Source organism: Bicyclus anynana, chromosome 1 (assembly GCF_947172395.1).
Source record: "Bicyclus anynana chromosome 1, ilBicAnyn1.1, whole genome shotgun sequence".
In the NCBI taxonomy this organism is placed as follows: Eukaryota; Metazoa; Arthropoda; class Insecta; order Lepidoptera; family Nymphalidae; genus Bicyclus; species Bicyclus anynana.
Window position 1 is genome coordinate 15915482 of NC_069083.1, and position 20521 is coordinate 15936002.

Sequence of the window (20521 nt, forward strand, 5' to 3'; positions counted from 1 at the left end):
TCTAAACTGCCCTTCCCAAGTCTGTGTTTCCTGAATCTTATAACTTGGGTATCTTCAAAACAAGAGTGAATAGGCACTTTCTAGGCAAGCGTGTCCCATCTAAGACTGTATCTACACTTACAATCAGGTTAGATCATGGTCAAACGCGAGCCTATTTGCATAAAAAAAACGTTTTCTTTTCTCTTTCCTAGTAGCAACCATTCATAAGTGTGGGATTATTAATATCATCCGCATTGTGTATGTGAATAATCCTATCCTACTATCTTACTAATATTATAAATGCGAAAGTTTGTATGGATGTTTGTTAATCTTTAACGCCGCAACTACTTAACCGATTTGGCTGAAACGTGAAATGAAAATAGATAATACCCTGGATTACTTGGACATAGGCTAATTTTACCCCGGAAAAATCGTCAGTTCCCGCGGGATTTGGGAAAAGTGAATTCCACGCGGAATAATGACATTTTATTATTTGATATTAATTCCATCATGATCATCATTATCCGTCTATTTTACAGCCCTGAAGCCAAGAGCTGGCCACCTTATAGGAGAGAAGATTAATTTTATACGATAGTACATAATAGATACTTCTAATGTTAAGAAGTAATGCGTCTATGATTTTACTATGATCTGCGAGTAGGACGGCCACGTGCTCTGATGTAATCGTCTCTGAGTGTAGGATGACGCGAGGATTGGAAGCGGTTCTCTGTAAAGTAAACGTGATGGCTTGTGATGTTTTTATTGGGATGTTTGATCGACGGCGGTTGTTGTTGTTGTTAACGGTTCTAAATTAGAAAACATCTAGTTGATTATGTTTTGATAGTGTGTGAGTGTGAATACGCGGTTAAGTACGCGTAATTTAACTTATTTGATCAATGAAGAATTTAATAAAGATTTTTAATATCAAATTCAATACTTTAATATGATAGTTGACTCAATCAATAATATAAACAGTATTAATTTCGTATAGAAAATGGAATAAGGGTCCGAATTAAATGAAGATTTCTTATAAAACTTAATATAAAAAATCATGTATTTTTTAAATTTTCCAAACATCAAAAACGTCCTCCATTTTGTGACATTACAAAGTTACTTGATACAACTAATATGTTTGTCAAAAGCTCTGTTTGGTAGAGGATTAGTTAACGTAACGTCATGAAACAGTTGAAATATAGACCATCATGGCCGACAGCGTTTTAGCTCTTTGTCAAAAAAAAAAATATTAAAAATTAAAATTTACATTTAATTAAGTCTCAAAAAAAAATTGATAATTAAAAAAAAATTATCAAAAAAGACCAGTTAAAAAAATGTCATTTTAAATATACTTGTAACAACTAATGAAGTCTGTGGTCTGAACCCAAAATAGTCTTTACAATATTTAAAGTATTAAATCTAACTACAAATACCATCATTTTAGAACCTTTGAAAGTTAATTATCAAGCATAAACAAAATGAGATTTATTGCCAAGAAGCCATTTAATACAATATTACAGCTCGTCTCCATATTAGGAAACCTATATCGTAGAGACTTTAGTTATTTATTGAACTACACTTTCCTTTAAAAAAGCGCGTATTTTGATTGGTCCAGCGTCAGATGCAAACATTACGCGTTAGTGTGGCCTTCGCTTTACTGCCTTATAATTACCGTTAAATGAACCTACTAGTTGCAAGTACTTGCAACACACTAAAATTAAGCAAAAATATGTTACCCGAAAACATTCCTCAGTTCTACTTTCCAAGTCAAATGACAACGTGCTTGAGATCCTAATTACAAGTCTATTATGTTTTACAACCAAAACATATTCATGCGATTTTTGTCTTTGCTAGCTGAGAACACGGGTTATTATCGCATAGAGTAGACTCGAGCTAAATGTGGTACATAACTAAACTATAAACAACAAGAAAATGTGAACACATTTCTTTCAAGGATTGGTCGCGTTCTATTTTCAAATACTGTACGATTGTTCAAAAAAAAAAATTCGCAATACAACATGTTTCACGCTGTTCGCACAATGTCGTGGCTACGCAGCGCAGAAAATGTGACTTCTATAAAATACAACCCTAAAGTCTAGCACACGGAAGAGAGACCAAGTAGAAAAAGAGATAATATTTTTCTTTTGGTATTCAGTCCTCCATTGTCGAAATGGTTTTTTTAATATTAATGTTTCTAAAGTGTAGGTATACTGCGAAAATGTGATCATTGTTTTATATCATTTAATTCATGATCTTATCTATTGCATTGGACATGCAGTGCCTAATGTAGATGACTTGGATTAACGGAAAACCGAAATCGATGACCTTGAACATAGATAGAACATCACCTTGCAGAGCATCAGAGACACGTTCGGATGCCATTCAATGCCCTGCACTCGTCAACGCCCCAACCGTAGCGCTCGTGAGCAAGCACACAATTCTGCGGTTCTTGCATCAATATGCAATAAACTTAAACAAAAATCTTTGTCAATAAAATGCTATGGTACGGCTGAGTTAAGCAATGAAGTCATAACTCTAAGTTCACGGACGCTTTTCGACACGATATTTACATTTTTTTTATTTAAACAACACTTAACACATTCGCGCGTTTGGAGCAACCTTGAAGAGTTCGCGGCTTGATCGATTGTATCATATTTATTAATTTTTGGGTGCGTCTTTAAATCCGACCAAATTAATTTAGCACGGGTCAGTATATTTAAACGCTTTTTTAATGAACGTTAAGAAAACTCTCGTGCAAATGAGGGTTTGGCTTGTACGCTTGATTTTAATCAAGGTGGTCGTGTTGATGTGCATTCTTGAGGTCTATTCTCTTTTTTCTACACTTGCTCACCCAATTCCCTTGATCAAAATTATGTATTATTTTGGATTATACAGGTCCAATAGGTATAATTACGGCTATAAAATAGGCGTAGATCGGATCGATTATCTTATGATTTCAGTCTAATAAAAACGATTTGGTATATTTTTAGTGGATAGTGAACACAAAAACTTCAAGGTCTTATTTTATGCCTACAACCTACCCAAGTCTTATGAATTGACGTTTTTGTCATTATGAAGCAATTTCAAAGATTTTTAAGTAACTGTTTTATTAGTTGATTAATTATTATATTTTTAAGATTAACTTTAATTTAAGTAATAACGTCTTCAGTTTTTATTAGAAAGTTTAAAGTGTAAAGTGTTTTAAATTTAATTTAAGCAAATGAACATGAAAATTGTATAAATTTTAATAAAAAAATATTTGATACTTTTTTGGGTATAAGAAACCAAAAGCTGTCTAAACATACCTGTAACCGATAACGTAAGTGGTCGCGAGGCTAAGGAGGTCCACATCAAAGATGTCTGGCCGAAAACCATTATTTCACATCAGATTGTGTCCTCTTTTGACTTTTGCACATGGGTAAAATCTTATGCATAGCTTAAAACGACTATAATGTACCTATACATAAATACTTTTATTACGATTTAAAGCAAAATATTAAAAAATAGTCTTACTACTATTTATTTACATTTTTTTTTTCATTCTTTAACTTTAACTGGCTAAAGTCATTAATAGGGTTACTACAAATGGAAGAAAGCGTTAGCTTTAGCGTTTTATGCTCTGAGGACAAACTTGACGTAAAAAGTGCTTGTTAAAAGTCTTAACCAATTTTTTTATTTGAATATATTATATGTGCTTGTAAAAGAAACAATTTAAATATACATATATATATATATATATATATATATATATATATATATATATATATATATATATATATATATATATATAGATATCGCCCGTTTAAAAAGTCTTTATGCGTCGATATCGTAACAGCCCTACCTAGACATCACTTTTAAAACTTTAGAAATAAGCGTTATTTTTATCCATTTTATGATGTTATGTGTTGGTTCTTGTAGTTAAGAGTTCCAAGGTCAATTGGCTAGAAACTCTGGCAGTAACGGGCTAGGCTTTCAAGGAAATCTAGACAAGTTATCAGTTGGCCACAGGTCAACACAATGGACAAATGGACAATGCCAGAAAGTTAATTGTTATATATTTTTTTTTACTTTTTTCCCCAAACTGTTATAAAATTTTGAAAAACACTAGCATTAGTTGTGTATGTATGTGTAGTATAATTCTTCTGAACTAAAAAGAAGTAAGTAACTAGATAAGATTTATTATTTATTTAACTCAAAAACTACTCAACCGATTTTAAAAACTATTTCACCATTAGAAAGTTACATCTTCACCAAGTAACATAGGCTATATCTTATCCCCGTATTCCCACGGGAACGAAAACTACGTGGGTAAAGCTGCGATTATATTTTATTTGAACTCATATTTCTGCATGTTAATTTAATGTAGGTGCAAATGTATTTGATAAATTTTACTTTAATTTTTGACGGCCTCCGTGGCGCAGTGGTATGCGCGGTGGATTTACAAAACGGAGGTCCTGGGTTCGATCCCCGGCTGGGCAGATTGAGATTTTCTTAATTGGTCCAGGTCTGGCTGGTGGGAGGCTTCGGCCGTGGCTAGTTACCACCCTACCGGCAAAGACGTACCGCCAAGCGATTTAGCGTTCCGGTACGATGCCGTGTAGAAACCGAAAGGGGTGTGGATTTTCATCCTCCTCCTAACAAGTTAGCCCGCTTCCATCTGAGACTACATCATCACTTACCATCAGGTGAGATTGTAGTCAAGGGCTAACTTGTAAAGAATAAAAAAAAAAACTAAACAAGAACAAATCATACATACAAATATACACACTTCTCAAAAAAAAAACCTCGAAACGATACATACTCGCACGAGCTTTCTTCGGAAAAGAGATTTACAACTGAAATTTAAATGTAAAAGCTACTGTCTCATCGCATTAAAATTCAACAATACATATAAGGAAAATATGTTTATTATCTGATACATTGTTTGTTTATCATTAAGCATTAAACTCCCGAGTTGAATAACGAAGTATATGGAGTCACCGAGGACCGCTATAAGCTCTTACGCCACGTTATCTGCCGTTAACATCGGCTGACATTTCGTGGCTCGCGAATTCTACCACTGATTTGGAATTCTTCGCACTGCGTGATAACAGGTAGCCGACCGACCTCCATGTGGGTCACCCTGGCTTTAAAGATGCGCTTAGAAGATTGCAAAAGAAGCTTTTTTTGTCGTCTTTTGGACTTTGTCCACTCTTAGGGATAAATCCTTTACTAAATGAACCATTGAGACATTTAGAGATTTTTTTAATGAATCAATAATAAAATATAATTAATATAATTTTGTCCGTATTTATAAGAGAATAACGTTAGCTACAAAAGAGTAAAAGTAAAGTGTATTATATCTTTATACCTATGACAATATTATGCTAGTTATATAAAATGTTATTTAGCTATGACTGAATTCAACGATCTGGCTGGCTTCAACCAGCAGCTAGCTCTCTTTGTTTAGATAATACATCAGTCATCTTAAAGCGAAAAGCTTCAACCAACACCATAAGATGATGATGATGATGATGATATCATAATCATCATCATTATCAGTCAGTCAACGTCCACTGCTGGACATAGACCTCTTCTATGGACTTCCTAATACAACGGTCTTGAGCCGCCAGCTTCCTGCGGCTTTGGTTCTAGGCTTGGATATAGAAGGCAGTAGGTAATTATTGTGGTCACAAATAGGACAATATGAGTAAACTTATTCCTAAGTCGTCGTTAACGCTAACGTTAAAAAAGCGTTTAAATACAGCAAGTCTTTGAGCATTGTTGCATATTCGAGTCTGTTCGAGCAGTTGCATATTCAATTTTGGTCGTTGGAAATAGACCATTTAAAACTTCACACTATATTTGAACGCTTTTTTAGCGTCCGTTAAAAAAACTCTCGTGCGAATAAGGGCTAACATCGCAAAGCTTCTTTTGACGTCATTGTATTCCGATAACGAGTGCGTAAGTTGATTATGAGAAACATTTTGCAATAAAAAATATCTCACTTAATTTGATGATTATTCCTAAGATAATGCTTGTTAAGGCTAATCATGACCTATTAGGTCAAATGGAACATTTATTTGTCTAACAAGTTTGTTTTTTATAACAGTACAATCTTCTTAACTTGTACGTTTCCAAAATAATAAGCAGACAGGTTTTCCTGTATGATTTGATTGTTGTGGCCAACAAAAAATAATACATTGTTTTGAATTGAAGATGTTTTGTTAGTATTAGTAATCTGATAAACATTGGTCAATTGAAAATGTATGTAGTGCCAAGCGAGTACAAAATATCGTAAATGAGTGTTTTTGTAGTTAAGACGAGTAGATGTTCCACCTAATGGTAGTGGAATAACATCACCTATACTAAATAAATAAATAACTATAAATAAATAAATAAATACTAGAGCAACAGTTTGGAGAGCACGCTAGGAAGGCTGTGCTATGTCCCCTGGACCTCGTGACCTAAAGCCACTTTGGCTAACCACTATTTAGACAGATTAGGCTAAGTTAAGTATTAACCTGAGTCTACATGAACCAAACACCTCTGCTAGTTGTTAAAGTCTCATGTCTGTTATTTCACCGACAACCACAGATTTCAGACCGAAACACAGCTCTGCAGCAATGTAGTTTGTATGTAATGATAATGGTAGTGAAATAAAATGACCTTTACTAGAGCAACATTTTAAAGATAGCGCTAGGAATGCTGTGCTGTGTCTGAGGACACGAACCCTGGACCTCATGACCCAAAGACACTTAAACTAACCACTAAACCGACGAGACAGATTAGGCAACCTGAGTCTACATTAACCAAACACCTATGCTAGTTGTTAAAGTCCATATCTGTTTTGTTCACTGACAACCACAGCTTTCAGACTGAAACACATCAATGTACGAGTAGTTTGGCAGCAGAAACAAAATATCATTTTGGCTTTTGGTTGGTGGGAGGCTTCGGCCAGTTACCACCCTACCGACAAAGATGTACCGCCAAGCGATTTAGTGTTCCGGTACGATGTCTTGTAGAAACCGAAAGGGGTGTGGATTTTCAACCTCCTCCTAACAATTTAGCCCACTTCCATATTAGATCGTATCATCACATACCTTCAGGTGAGATTGTAGTAAAGGACTAACTTGTCGAGAATAAAAAAATATAATATCATAATTGCAGGCCTAGGAGGAGGAGGAGAAGAAGGAAGAAGTCCTGGCTACGTAATCTAAGGGAGTGGACTGGCATAAAGTCAGTCGGAGAATCAGCTAGCCATAGACAAGGAGAAGTTTCGGAAGCTGACCTCCGATCTTGTAATGGAGAGGCATTTAAAGAAGAAGAAAATGTCATTTAAAGTTTCAAAGGTTTCAAAGAAATAAAGGTCATTTAAATCGAACTTTGCCCCTTTCATCATCGTCGATAAAAGAGATAAGTTTAACATCAATTACAAAGCTTGACAGTGTAAATCAGAATGTACAACATTCTTTAAGTTAAAGTTAAACATATTAATAAGTTACATTTTATTAATATTGTAAGATACATTACTCTTACGTCAAATCCGCTGGCGAGTCGTTTTTATAAGATTATCTTTATATCGAAGTCAAGGTACACTTTTTCTCACCCGAGGCTTAAAAACATTGACTGTACTTGCAGCAACAATTTTATTTATTTCCGTTAACACCTAAAATAGACATTACAGAGCTGATATTATCTGCTCCCTAACAGGATATAAGTACCGATACATGCTAACATTTAATAACAATATTATATAATTTACTTGTTACTGTTTATTCAAGCTAGGCTTATGTGACGGCCTCCGTGGCGCAGTGGTATGCACGGTGGATTTGCAAGACGGAGGTCCTGGGTTCGATCCCCGCCTGGGCAGATTGAGATTTTCTTAATTTGTCCAGGTCTGGCTGGTGGAAGGCTTAGGCCGTGGCTAGTTACCACCCTACCGGCAAAGACGTACCGCCAAGCGAATTAGCGTTCCGGTACGATGCCGTGTAGAAACCGAAAGGGGTGTGGATTTTCATCCTCCTCCTAACAAGTTAGCCCGCTTCCATCTTAGACTGCATCATCACTTACCATCAGGTGAGATTGTAGTCAAGGGCTAACTTGTAAAGAATAAAAAAAAATGTGAATAAATTAAATAATCTGTAGTACACAAACCATAAGTACAATACCAATCTTTACCAGTTTGACGATTTATTCAAACGATCTATCAGGGTTCTAAAATAACTCAAAGCTTCTAGGGTCTTAGAAGTTAAGTTAGTCTTGACTTGATTAACCAACTAAGACTAGATTCGACTAGATTGACACCATATAACTAGAAAAAGGTTTTAAACCTTTTTCTGTCATAGTGGGTGTCAATTCATACATGAAATTTAATTTGTCAGTCAAGCAGCCCAAACACGTTATGTAGCACATGCACTGATTTTTAATGGATATAAAAAAATACTTCAATAGTATCAGCAATATGAATTTTATTACAACGGACAAGAGTTTAAATCAGATTGCAGCAATATATGTCTATATTAAGACAACAAGTGGCATCTGCCAAAAAAGGCTTTAACTGCTGAGCTGAGGTCTGAAATATTTTTACGCGTAAACTCGTGAGAAAATTGTGTCCAAGGTTAGTTCACTTAGGTCCAATTTTGCTTATCAATCTAGGCTATTGTTATTGTATCTCACATAATAATAAGGTAAAAAATTGTCATTGAGGCTTCTAGGGTTTTCACATGCAATATGCTTTTAGAATAAAATTTTACATTAATTTTCCGGTTTTTTAGCATAACATTCGTGACAAACACTTTCAGCAGAAGGTTTATTTATATTTAAAATATAGGCACTATCTTTGACATTTGCTAGTTGACATGTACGAAACTGAGACTCTATGTAAAATATCATCCGGTGCTTATTGGTGGATATCACACAGTATGTAAATGCCATTTTGTCAATTGATTTGATGTTTATTTTAATCGGTTGATAATAAATACCAACGTACGTACTTATACAAAATTTACATTACTTAGATAGTTTTGCATTTTTGGTAAATAAAATGATAGATAAATATGGGATTATTTTGTTTTATCAGATATAATTGTATCAAAAAATTATTACGAAAATATTTTTTTTACACATATATAGTCATGGTGTCGATTTGCGAAAAACAATAAAATACCATTGTCTAATCTGTGGCTACTTATGAAATAGAATCCGAATGAACTGGGTGGTCATTCTAAAATATCGGTCAATGACTTTCACCCAAACTATGTGCAAAGCGCGCAATTTGAACGTTGTTGGTCACTGGTCCATTAAAGACTATGACGTTTAACTTCGCCTTGCATGATGCAATCGCAAAACTTAGTAACTGCCTTAACATTTATATTGATTATTCTAACACAGTGCCGATTTATTTCAACGAACTTTTATTGATAGCACTCAAAAGTAAAGCCATGCAATTCTGTTGCATTTTGTAAAAACAATATTTTGCAAATTCCCGACTGATAATAATTTAGTTAGTAAATAGTAACTGCTGCTAAAATGTAAACGTTCATTAAAATAGGTTAAACTGCATTTTCACTTGATTATACTCAGAATTAAAAATAAACGAAACTGTTAAAAAACCTTCTGCAAACAAACATTAAAGAACAAAACAATATTCTATTGTGAAGAGTTATAATTTAAATTCATGTCAGTTTTTTAACCTGCTGATTAACTTGTCAAATTATGATCAAGACTATTCGTATGTGGTCTGGCATGTTAAAAGTTATGGTCAGAGTGGCCGAGTTAGATATAGGTATTAAACACTACACAAGACTCCCGGGTGGGCTGTTACGGCCCACTACTTTAATACTTTAAGTACTACCTACATCGTTTATTTTTTGTTCTTTTTTTTTTATTCATTACAAGTTAGCCCTTGACTACAATCTCACCTGATGGTAAGTGTTGATGCAGTCTAAGATGGAAGCGGGCTAACTTGTTAGGAGGAGGATGAAAATCCACACCCCTTTCAGTTTCTACACGGCATCGTACCGGAACGCTAAATCGCTTGGCGGTACGTCTTTGCCGGTAGGGTGGTGACTAGCCACGGCCGAAGCCTCCCACCAGCCAAAATTGTTTTTCAAAGCTTTTTTTTTAGATATGCTTAATTAATCCCTTGCCTCTATACCTGACTGAAGACTAAGATTTTCTTAATATGTGTGTGAAGTCTACCAATCTGCATTGGGCCAGCGTGGTGGACTATTTGGCCTAACCCCTCTCATTCTGAGAGGAGACTCGAGCGCAGCAGTGAGCCGAAAATGCCGTTGATTGCCGCCGAGATGTCGGCGACTGCAGTCGACTGCCACCGAGACGTCACCGACTGCAGTCAACTACGATCGTCGGTAGCAGTTGCTGCTCGTGTAAATGAACACTTACTACTAACATCAATGTCATCATAAAATAGTATCTGAGTACAATAGTATACCTACTTGTATTATAAATCTACCAAGGATGCTCTAATCATCGGATCTTATTAATAATTGAAAATTAATTAACTGCATCATTATAATAATAGCACATGTGCGATTATTATCAGTGAGTAAAGAAATGTATTTGCATATATAAAGATAATTGTATGCATAAACGTGATCTTCGGTATTTAGCTCTTGTTAAAGGATTTATTATTTGCATGTGTTTTTTATAATTAATCACTTATCATTCCGATAGGTCAATAAATCATTCAATCATACTTATTTGAAATTGCTTAACAGAACAATCATTAAAATGATATTTTAATGTCAAGCCATGTGAGTTACATGGAAAATAGAAAGGTTGACGAAACATCGAAAGGTCTTTAATATTAAATTAATTGTTTTATACATCATTATTGAAGACTGGCACAGTTGGAGATGCTTGTTTAGTAACCGGATAGGTCATGGATTCGATTTCCAGTTAAATTTAGTGTAGGATTTAAAATCTTCCTAATGGCTTGGTTTTTTTTTAATTCATTACAAGTTAGCCCTTGACTACAATCTCACCTAATGGTAAGTTATGATGCAATCTAAGATGAAAGCGGGCTACCTTGTTAGGCGTAGGATGAAAATCATCCATCCATTTCGGTTTATATACGACAAGATACCGGAACGCTTGGCGGTACGTCTTGGTAGAGTGTTAACTAGCCACAGCCGAAACCTCCCACTAGCCAGACCTGGACCAATTAAGAAAAACTTAATCGGCCCAGCCGGGGATAGAACCCAGGGCCGCCTTGTAAATCCACCGCGCATACCACTGCGCCATGGAGGCCGTCAAGATTTTGTCTAATAGTAAACATTAACTGCTAGTTACCACCTCATCAGCAAGATGTAACTACCGCCAGGTGATTTAGTCATCTAAGTATTATTATATGAATATTTACCATATCTTTTTAAATATGACCAATATTCCCATTGCCCTCCAACTAGTCAGAAAAGACTGCGTTAGGAGTGGGTACTACAATAGTACAGCGGGCGGGGATCGAACCACGATCTTTCGGGGATGAGCCTCTTTTACCGTCGAGCTATTGAGTACTAATAGTAGAATTTCATTGCATTGTTCGTACAATTATAATACCTATACATACTTTGGTAACTTTCACCAAGTTGATACCATACTATAGTAACTTTCTGTTCTAAATTGTTTAGTTTTGTTACTTTTACCTTAAACTGCTATGAGAAATTCTCCGCAAAATAATCAAAATATTTTTTTATTTGCTTGGTCATTCGAATTCTGGACCATTTAAACAGTATCTGAATAAGCCCCTAAGATCAAAGATGCTAAACTCTAGCTTTATGTAGGTATAGACAACAATATGTCACTGTTTATATCCTCCATACCTCCTTTGGCTGGTGGGTGGGTTTTGTTAGGAAAATTGTTACATCCTTGAAAATGCAAAATTTTAAAAGATTTTTCTGTTGATAGCTTATATCTGAAACACTTACATACATAGGTATTTGGGGTCCGAGTTTACAAAATTAAAAGTGACCTAATTGAATTTTCCTTTCTCTACATTTCAGCCTTGATGTATTAGAGCTCATTCCAAATTCTTAATTCAATCCACATAATTGACACCAGCCGGGTATCGAACTCAGGACAACGTCCACTACGTCAGCAAGGTCGCTAAAAGCATTATATAAAAATCATAAACCGTGAACAATATCTCGGAAAAACTTTCTCCACATACCTCGGAGTTGATATCGAAGATGATCGTGACAGATTCGTCTTGTTCCTCAGCCGGAACAGCTTGTGATTCCGCAAATCCATATTTACAACAATACAACAAACAACAATCCCGATCAACAACAACCAACAAAACAACACCACAACACGACCACACACAACGCGCGACCACTCTTAACTAATGAAATAATTAGAACAGCACATCGCAATCTTATTAACATAAAAATTTCAAGTTTTAGCCTTATAATATCCAGTCATTAGAGGCAAGTACATTGTTATACCGTTGGGAAATCCCACTCTAGCCGGTGAGCGAACCGATACGAGTGAAAGAGAAAGGTGCATTCATGCTTGCATTGTTGAAACGGCTGTTGTAATTATTGTGAACGCTCACAAACGTTAATTTTCGTGGACGAGTCGATTTGAATTCATGAAAGTGAAAAAAATTATCTAACAAAATTGGGTAAAAGTTACACAATAGGTTAGTAAAAAAATCATCATGAACCTTCTTTCTACTGGAACAGCTATAGTGCAGTTAGGTGAGATCCAGGGAGCGATCTTTGGTTTGGGATATATAGAAGAATTTATAATCTATTTAATTTAATTCACTAAAGAGTAGACCGTTGTTCAGGCTGGTCAACGTTCTTGTACGGTTCCACGTTAGAAACCATTTTAGGAGTACCTATGGATTTTGTAAGATAAACTGTCTTTGTCCTGCAGTGATTTTTTATGTTGATGTGCAACATAATATGTACCAGTAATCTCTTTTGAGAGCCGTGATAGCCCAGTGGATCTGACCTCAGCCTCCGATTCCGGAGGGTATGGGTTCTAATCCGGTCCGGGGCATGCACCTTCAACTTTTTAGTTGTGTGCATTTTAAGAAAATAAATATCACGTGTCTCAAACGGTGAAGGAAAAACATCATGAGGAAACCTGCATACATGAGAATTTTTATAATTCTCCGCGTGTGTGAAGTCTGCCAATCCGTATTGGGCCAGCGTGGTGGACTATTGGCCTAACCCCTCTTATTAAGGATATAATCTTCTTCTTAATTTGATAGAAGACAAGCCTTTGACATTTACATAAAAAATAAATACAAACAAATATGCAGATAGAGTTGTAAAACTTAATGTTCATTTCAATTGTGGAGCTTATAATTGCAAACTAGGAAGTCCTGATGGAGATATACAAATTTTCTCGATGCACGTAGAGACTATGTTTCAAGCGGCGCTTTTGTTGTTAGATTAGGAAATGTTTTGATCATTCTTGCAACAAGATGACAAATTATTAAAGTTTATTTGGATGCTCAAATCTCATTAACTTGACGTTCCTTTAGAAACAACAAACAACACAATTTCATTAAACCTTGATTCACAAAATAATTGACTTGACCAATATTCTTCTTACTTTTCAAAAAACCTAACTAATAAGATAACTTTCTTACAATACTCGTATATTCATTAATAATGAAGTTCAAACCGCGACTCCAAGGGTCCACATCTGTCTGTGTCAAGGTTAGCCACATTAATTTTCGAAATCTCGACGGCTCGACTCTACTCGGAATCTTAGAATTAGCTAGAGTCTGGCTAATGAAAGTAGAGACTGAAATCGCCCGTCATCGAATTTATAAAATCATTTTAATAAATTAAAAAAAACATACGTTTTATAATTTGTTTAAATTATATTTTGTTTGTGAATGATCACTACTTATAAATAAGTATTAAACTCAGTTAATCTAATGTTTGCACTATAATTTTCAGAATTTACTCTGATTTTTTATTAATTTGGCGGGCGATTTCAGTCTGTACTTTCATTAGCCAAACTCTACGTAGTATTAAGTCAAACAAAAAATCTGTGAGTGTACGTTAAAAAGATTTTTGAGTTATGTTGTCTTCGTTTCGAATGTTTCAAAATCATAAACAAAAATTTGTACATTTAAGTAAAATTAAAAAAGAACGAGAAATATATGGAGTTGACAAACATTCAAATAATAATTTGTTAAAGTGAAGTTTTGCAAAGATATTGCTCAATATCAGTAACTATACTATACAGACGGTAGCTAGTGCATTCACATTAAAATTATATAACCGCCAGGGAACAATACCGACGGTCCTGTTTGGTATTACCGTTACGGTACGCCTCACGAATATAAAATGTGGTATAGAACATATTTCGCACTTACTAGTACGCTGCCGAAGTAACTGTTCTGAATTTTTGTACCATGACATCCTTATGATTGGTTCACATTACCGCTGGTCTATTGGTCTAGTGGATAAACTGATCCTGATTATAATAATAATATGTTTAGAAAAACGTAAACATTAGAAATGTATATAAAAAAAAATTTCGACGGAACAAACTAGAAGATTGACTTGTGTAAGTGAAATTAAATGTAATTAACGTTTGAAATTAGAGCTCTTGTCAAGCATGTAAAAACATGTAGTACACTATCTGTTGCATCGGTATGTAGTTTTCTAATCAGATGACTTACAAATTAAATCAAATGTAAAGATGCTTTAAAAACATAATCAATTAATTTGAAACTAAGCAATTGTCTCTAACTTACAGTAAAATACTTTTGCGTTTGAAGTTGAAAACAATTTGAAGTCAAAATTTGAAGAAAACGATAGTTAATAATTGAGGTAAGTATAAGCTAAGCGCAAAGCTTGACGGATCGGATCGGAAATGGATCAACGGTTCAACAGATATCGGTGAAATTTTACAAAGAGATAGATTATTATATGGTAGATAACATAATTATGATCAAAGCACGTTTGGAAACCTCGTAACTTCAATTTCAAGTTTTTGACTAGTTATTATCAGTAATAATATTATTATCTGACGTTTAAAAAGTCTTTGTAAACTAAGCCTAATTGAAATAATTGATTTGATTTGAATTAAGTTAATTATTATTCTTATATGTCAACGGGAATGTGATGTATATGGTTGAAACAGCTAGTATAGAAAATAAAGACCTGACACATACTCATAATGGGATTACTGACTTATCAGTAAAATGATGTAAACGAGATGCCAATCAGTACACCCAGCGTGTGGAAAAAACTGCAACGAAAACTCTCAAGGGACTGCACTGTGTTGACTAATAGAACAAAATGATGACTGGTTACACAGTTATTTGCGACGGGAACTAAGAAATATGCTCGCTATATGACACGTGTTTATATGATGCACCATCTAGATATAAATAAAATAGGCTTTAATCCCATTGCAATACGGGCTGTGAGAGTTTATTAGCGTGCTCTTTTGTAGTTAATCGTATGCCCGCAAGTTACATGACTTGTTGCATTAGTAGCATGGGAAAATTGTGTAATTGTTCTAGGGTTAGAAAATAGCGTTTTAATTAATTCGTAGATCACAACATATAAATATAGGTGATGTAATGCGACTCATTGCATTTGTTGTTCGCCGACAAGGAAGCTCTGACGTGAGGTATTGAAATTGATCGCTTATTCTGTATTTTGTTGCCTTATTTGTCTTTGCCATATCCCTCATATGATTTGCAGTAGGCCTAACATGCTGCCAACGACATATCTCATGAAGAGTCGACACATAATGTCGACCGACCAATGGCGGCGGAGTAGTCACAGTCCCATCTCTTTCGTCCAAACGCAATTAAAGATATTTCAAGTCCAAACCCAACGATATTTCTGGTTGCGCCGCTTTTGGTTGACATTAATTGTTTGTTTCTCTTCACAATATACGTCGTTGGTCGGGACTCAAAAGGTCTAGAACCCAGAGCCGTAAAGCTTATTATTTAAAAAAAAATACAACGTCGGTCGCATCTTAGGCCTACAGGTAATTTAATTTGACGCCCTCCGTGGTGCAGTGGTATGTGCGGCGGATTTACAAGACGGAGATCCTGGGTTCGATCCCCTACTGGGCCGATTGAGGTTTTTTCAATTGGTCCAGGTCTGACTGGTGGGAGGCTTTGGCCGTGGCTAGTTACCATCCTACCGACAATCAGATGCTAATAGTCAAACGTAATTAACATATTAACCGTTGAATATGTAACAACCGCAGATCGTGATGGCAATTTTCATCCCTGATTAACATTGAGGTCATTTGTCTTGATTAAATTCATGTAAGCTAATTTGATGTGACCTACTCTTCAAATTTAATTACATAATATACATTTAACACCAATTAGAATATAAATTAATCTTTAATTTTAACAGCAAACAAGAGTTCATTTTACTGCAAAGAATATAAAAGTTAAAAAATACTACAAAAAGTACTATTCCCTGAACGATTTATAAATAAGAAATAATAATAAAAATTTAAGTTGGAGTATACATAGTAATTACTAATTACCAACGTATAAATACCTAAAGAAGTTTTTGTAATCTATTTAATTTTCACTCTAATCTAGACATTCGATTGAAATCAGTTGATAACACTTAATTGGAAGTTAACTATTCCGTGATAGGGAAAGTGGGCGATTTGACCAAGATGGGTAGAAATACGAGGGACGTCTGCGTTCTATTTATTCTTTGCAAGTAATTGATGTTTCTCTGTTTTAATCGATTGTTTTGTTCGTAATGTAAACGATCTATTAAATCAGTTGATCAATCTTAATTCAGCGTTAATTGTTTTGTATCAGGGAAAGTGGGCGGGGCGATCGTATCAGATCACGCGAACAATTGTAATTAAGTGTCCTTTTTATTATCTTTTCGGTATTTTTATTTACGTACTGTGATGCTTTTAATTAAGTAATATTTATTTATTTAGATATAGTTCTTTTAGAAAAAAAAATCTTGCCAAAACATTTTACCGAATAATTTCACCGCGGCTAGTTGCCTCGACTGGTGACAGAAGGGCTGGCAAATTTTTTGTATGTATGTATAGTTATTAGGATAAGTTAGCTTAAGTTCCATATTGTTCCATCTTTCTCTTTTTAAAAGATCAAATAAAATAGGTCAACTAATATAAAAAATCACTTTCAATCTCGGAAAATATACAATAGAATACGCGCCACAAAAGAAGTCCCGCGGCTAAAACCTGACCTAAAATTGACAGCGCCTTACACAAATGACAATAAAACTACCATTATCAAATGACGATGAGCGCCATTATGACATTAGCGCCACATCTACGGGACTTGTGTCGTGGCGCGGAGTTTAATTCAATCCGTTCGTCTACCATAGACCTATTCAAACATTTCTTTTAAAACGATACAGACCAAGACAACTCAGATAGGTTTTTTTTAGAAAAATTATGCCATCCGTCTTGGTCAGTCACGTTGAATAAGAAATTTCGCAGCCATGAAGCACAGCTTTCAAATCTTGACTTAAAAATATGAGATGCGAATACCAATTCACATAACAAAAAAAAAGAAATAAAAGCGCACATATATTGTTAACATACGCCTCGATATTCCGACTCTACGTCGCCTATTCAAATCGATTTGAAGTAAAAAACGAGTCGAAACCTTTTAAACGTCGGCGGATTTAACATTCACTTCCATTTATACGTTACGTGGGCATTGAGATAAAAATATCTTATACCGGTGTTCGTGAAAGAAACGCTGGATGACGCGTGCCGGTGACACGCGACCGCAATCTGTTGGATCTAGCAACACAATGGCCATTCAGCGGCCACGACGACGACACGGTACCGACGTTCACGTCGAATCGACATGCCATTTGCGTCACGGGAGAGAGTGAACGTATCGATGTGTATGGGAAAATATGTACGTGGGAAAATAAATAAATGTTTGCAAATAAAGACTTTAGCACACTCATTTGAATATTGGACTCAGGTTTTTTGGATTTTAAAAAGACTAGACAGCTTTTTATTCGACTTAAAGAAGGGTTATTCAGCACTCATTTCCGATAGTAAACATATTAATCTATATTATAAAATCCAGAAAAACTCGAGAGTTTGTCGCCGATAGCTCTCTTGCGATTGGTTGCTAGTATAACTATCATGGCGAAGCTTGATTGGGTCCGCTAGTTATGCTATAATTAGCGGACCCAATCAAAATTATGTTAGTAGACCACGATACTCAGTTGTGTAGAAGTACCTCACTTATTACTTGTTGTTGTAATGGTGACAACATTCTAAACCTCAATAGTGTCTATCAGGAACGAGGAAAGTGTCTAATGAATATACTCGTAGACTACGCAATAACCTAGCGGTACAATGGTGATAATATTTATTATCTGTAAGTCAAAATTGTACACAACCGTTTTCTATTCCAAAATACGGTAATGTAAGAATAAATAAATAGTAGAAATGTCATCCATCGTCAAGTGAGTGAAATGAATGAACGAATTGTTGTTATTTAAAATTCGTCGCCAAAATAAATCCTTCACTGTAAAAGTGAACACAAATGAAGTTAGTGGGCCGCCTGTCGATGGAAATGACACAAATATTCTTATTTTCGATTTCTTTGCTGTATAATTTTATCGAGAGATATTTAATCATTTCTAGGTTTATTATATCAATAAAGATATACAAACATTTGTATTTTTAATTATACTTAATAACAGGTACCTATGTGAATTGTGTGAATTTCTAATACGTACTCAAATATTATCTAAATGAATATTTTATACAACCTATTAGTTGCGTTTATGTATTTGTGAGTACAAAATGGTCTTCTGTGTCCTCCCAAAAAAATCCAAAACCTTTCTCGTCACGTTTAACACAGTCAAGAAGTAGTGGAAGTTAATGATAATTCTTTTTTAAATTTATCAAAACTGTACTTCGCGCCACGAAACAAGTCCCTTAGACGCGGCGCTAATGTCTTAATGGCGCTCATTAACATTTGATCATGTCAATTTTAGTTCAGGTTTTAGCCGCGGGACTTCTTTCGTGGCACGGAGTCTATTATATAATATATATAACATATTTAATTAACATATATAATTGCCTATATCAAATTAACTTGTGTTATACTCGAAAATGATAAATTATATTATGCCGAAAAGGATGTTCTAGTTTTGCGACCTTTAAACTTATAAAATCAGTCGTCACACTGATGTTAATTTATTAAATTACTCATCAATCATTCGATTAGATATTTCCTATGTGTATATAAATTGGATTTTAGTAAATTTTAGTAAATCGAAGCAATTTTTATGGTTTAATTATAAACGCAACGAGGACATCCTCCTTAAGTGATCTCATTAGTGGTGTGATGTTATCTATCTAATTACGCCTATAAATAATTATTTTTCAATAAAAATACCTTTAAGTTTATCTAAACAGTAGCTCTATGATGTATATAATATGAAAACCGGAAGGTCATAGGTTGCAACCTTAAAAGTAAAATTTATAATGTGTTTAATAATTTAGGTACAATGTTTTTATTTCAATTTATACCTACCTGTTATATAAGTTGATTAATACATTATTTTTAAAACTTTAGCTTAATTACATTACATAAGAGTTTGTTTTTTAAGGTAAATTTGTTTATTCAAAAGAGACACTTACATTTGAATTGTGTAAATTCGTACCTAACGCATTATACAACAATATAGATTTATAGCATACATACTTGAAGATATCTTCAGGGACTAACTGCATCTGTTTAGATTTATTTACCTCTATTATTTTTTTAATTATTTACAAGTTAGTCCTAGGCTGCAATCTCACCTAATGGTAAGTGATGATGCAATCTAAGATGTAAGCAGGCTAACTTGTTAGGCGTAGGATGAAAATCCACACTCATTTCGGTTTATACACGACACTGTACCAGAACGCTAAATCGTTTAGCGGTACGTCTTTGCCGATAAGGTGGTAACTAGCCACAGCCGGAGCCTCCAATCAGCTAAATTTGGCATCCTATTAATATATAACCTATCGGTAATTATCACATGGGTATGGTACTTTAATCCTAGACTCTAGACCTAATAGGCACCTGTTACAGAACCTTCTAGACAAAACTTCGATTCATTTATTACGTTCACATATAATTGTTCAATTTCACTCGATTTGTATGCAGAATTGTCTGTCAGTCCGCATGCCTCATGCCCATCACGTCATAGTCACAGCGAGTTGTTAGGACACCTTATGACGTCACTATATACGTACCTATGCAGTTAGGTAAACGTTCTATGCTTATAAAACGACCTATACCTATTATCTATTTATATCTAATATATCTTGGTGATAGTCGTAATAGCCCAGTGGATACCTCTGCCTGCGATTCGGAGGATGTAGGTTCGAATCCGGTCCGGGACATGCACCTACAACTTTCCAGTTATAATATAATTTTAAGAAATTAAATATCATGGGTGAAGCCGTGAAGTCACTCAAACAGTGAAGGAAAAACATCGTGTGGAAACTTTCATACCTGAGATTTTTAACCTAAACTCTCTACATGTGTGAAGTCTGCCAATCCGCATTTGGCCAGCGTGTT

The 20521-nt window shown here is 34.8% G+C and overlaps 1 protein-coding gene across 4 annotated transcripts in view; it reads right to left on the reverse strand.

Annotated features, from left to right (window-relative positions):
- Window positions 1-20521, reverse strand: part of LOC112044206 (uncharacterized) — a 232273-nt gene that overhangs the window by 115722 nt on the left and 96030 nt on the right. For 2 of the 4 annotated variants that reach the window (XM_024079955.2, XM_024079957.2), the window contains exon 1: window positions 12143-12303. The exons of the other annotated variants lie outside the window; for them this stretch is intronic. In XM_024079955.2, coding sequence (XP_023935723.1) covers window positions 12143-12222 — 80 coding nt within the window. In that variant the 5' untranslated portion in view covers window positions 12223-12303. Of the gene's footprint in view, window positions 1-12142; window positions 12304-20521 lie in introns of those variants that run through there. 4 annotated transcript variants of the gene reach the window in all.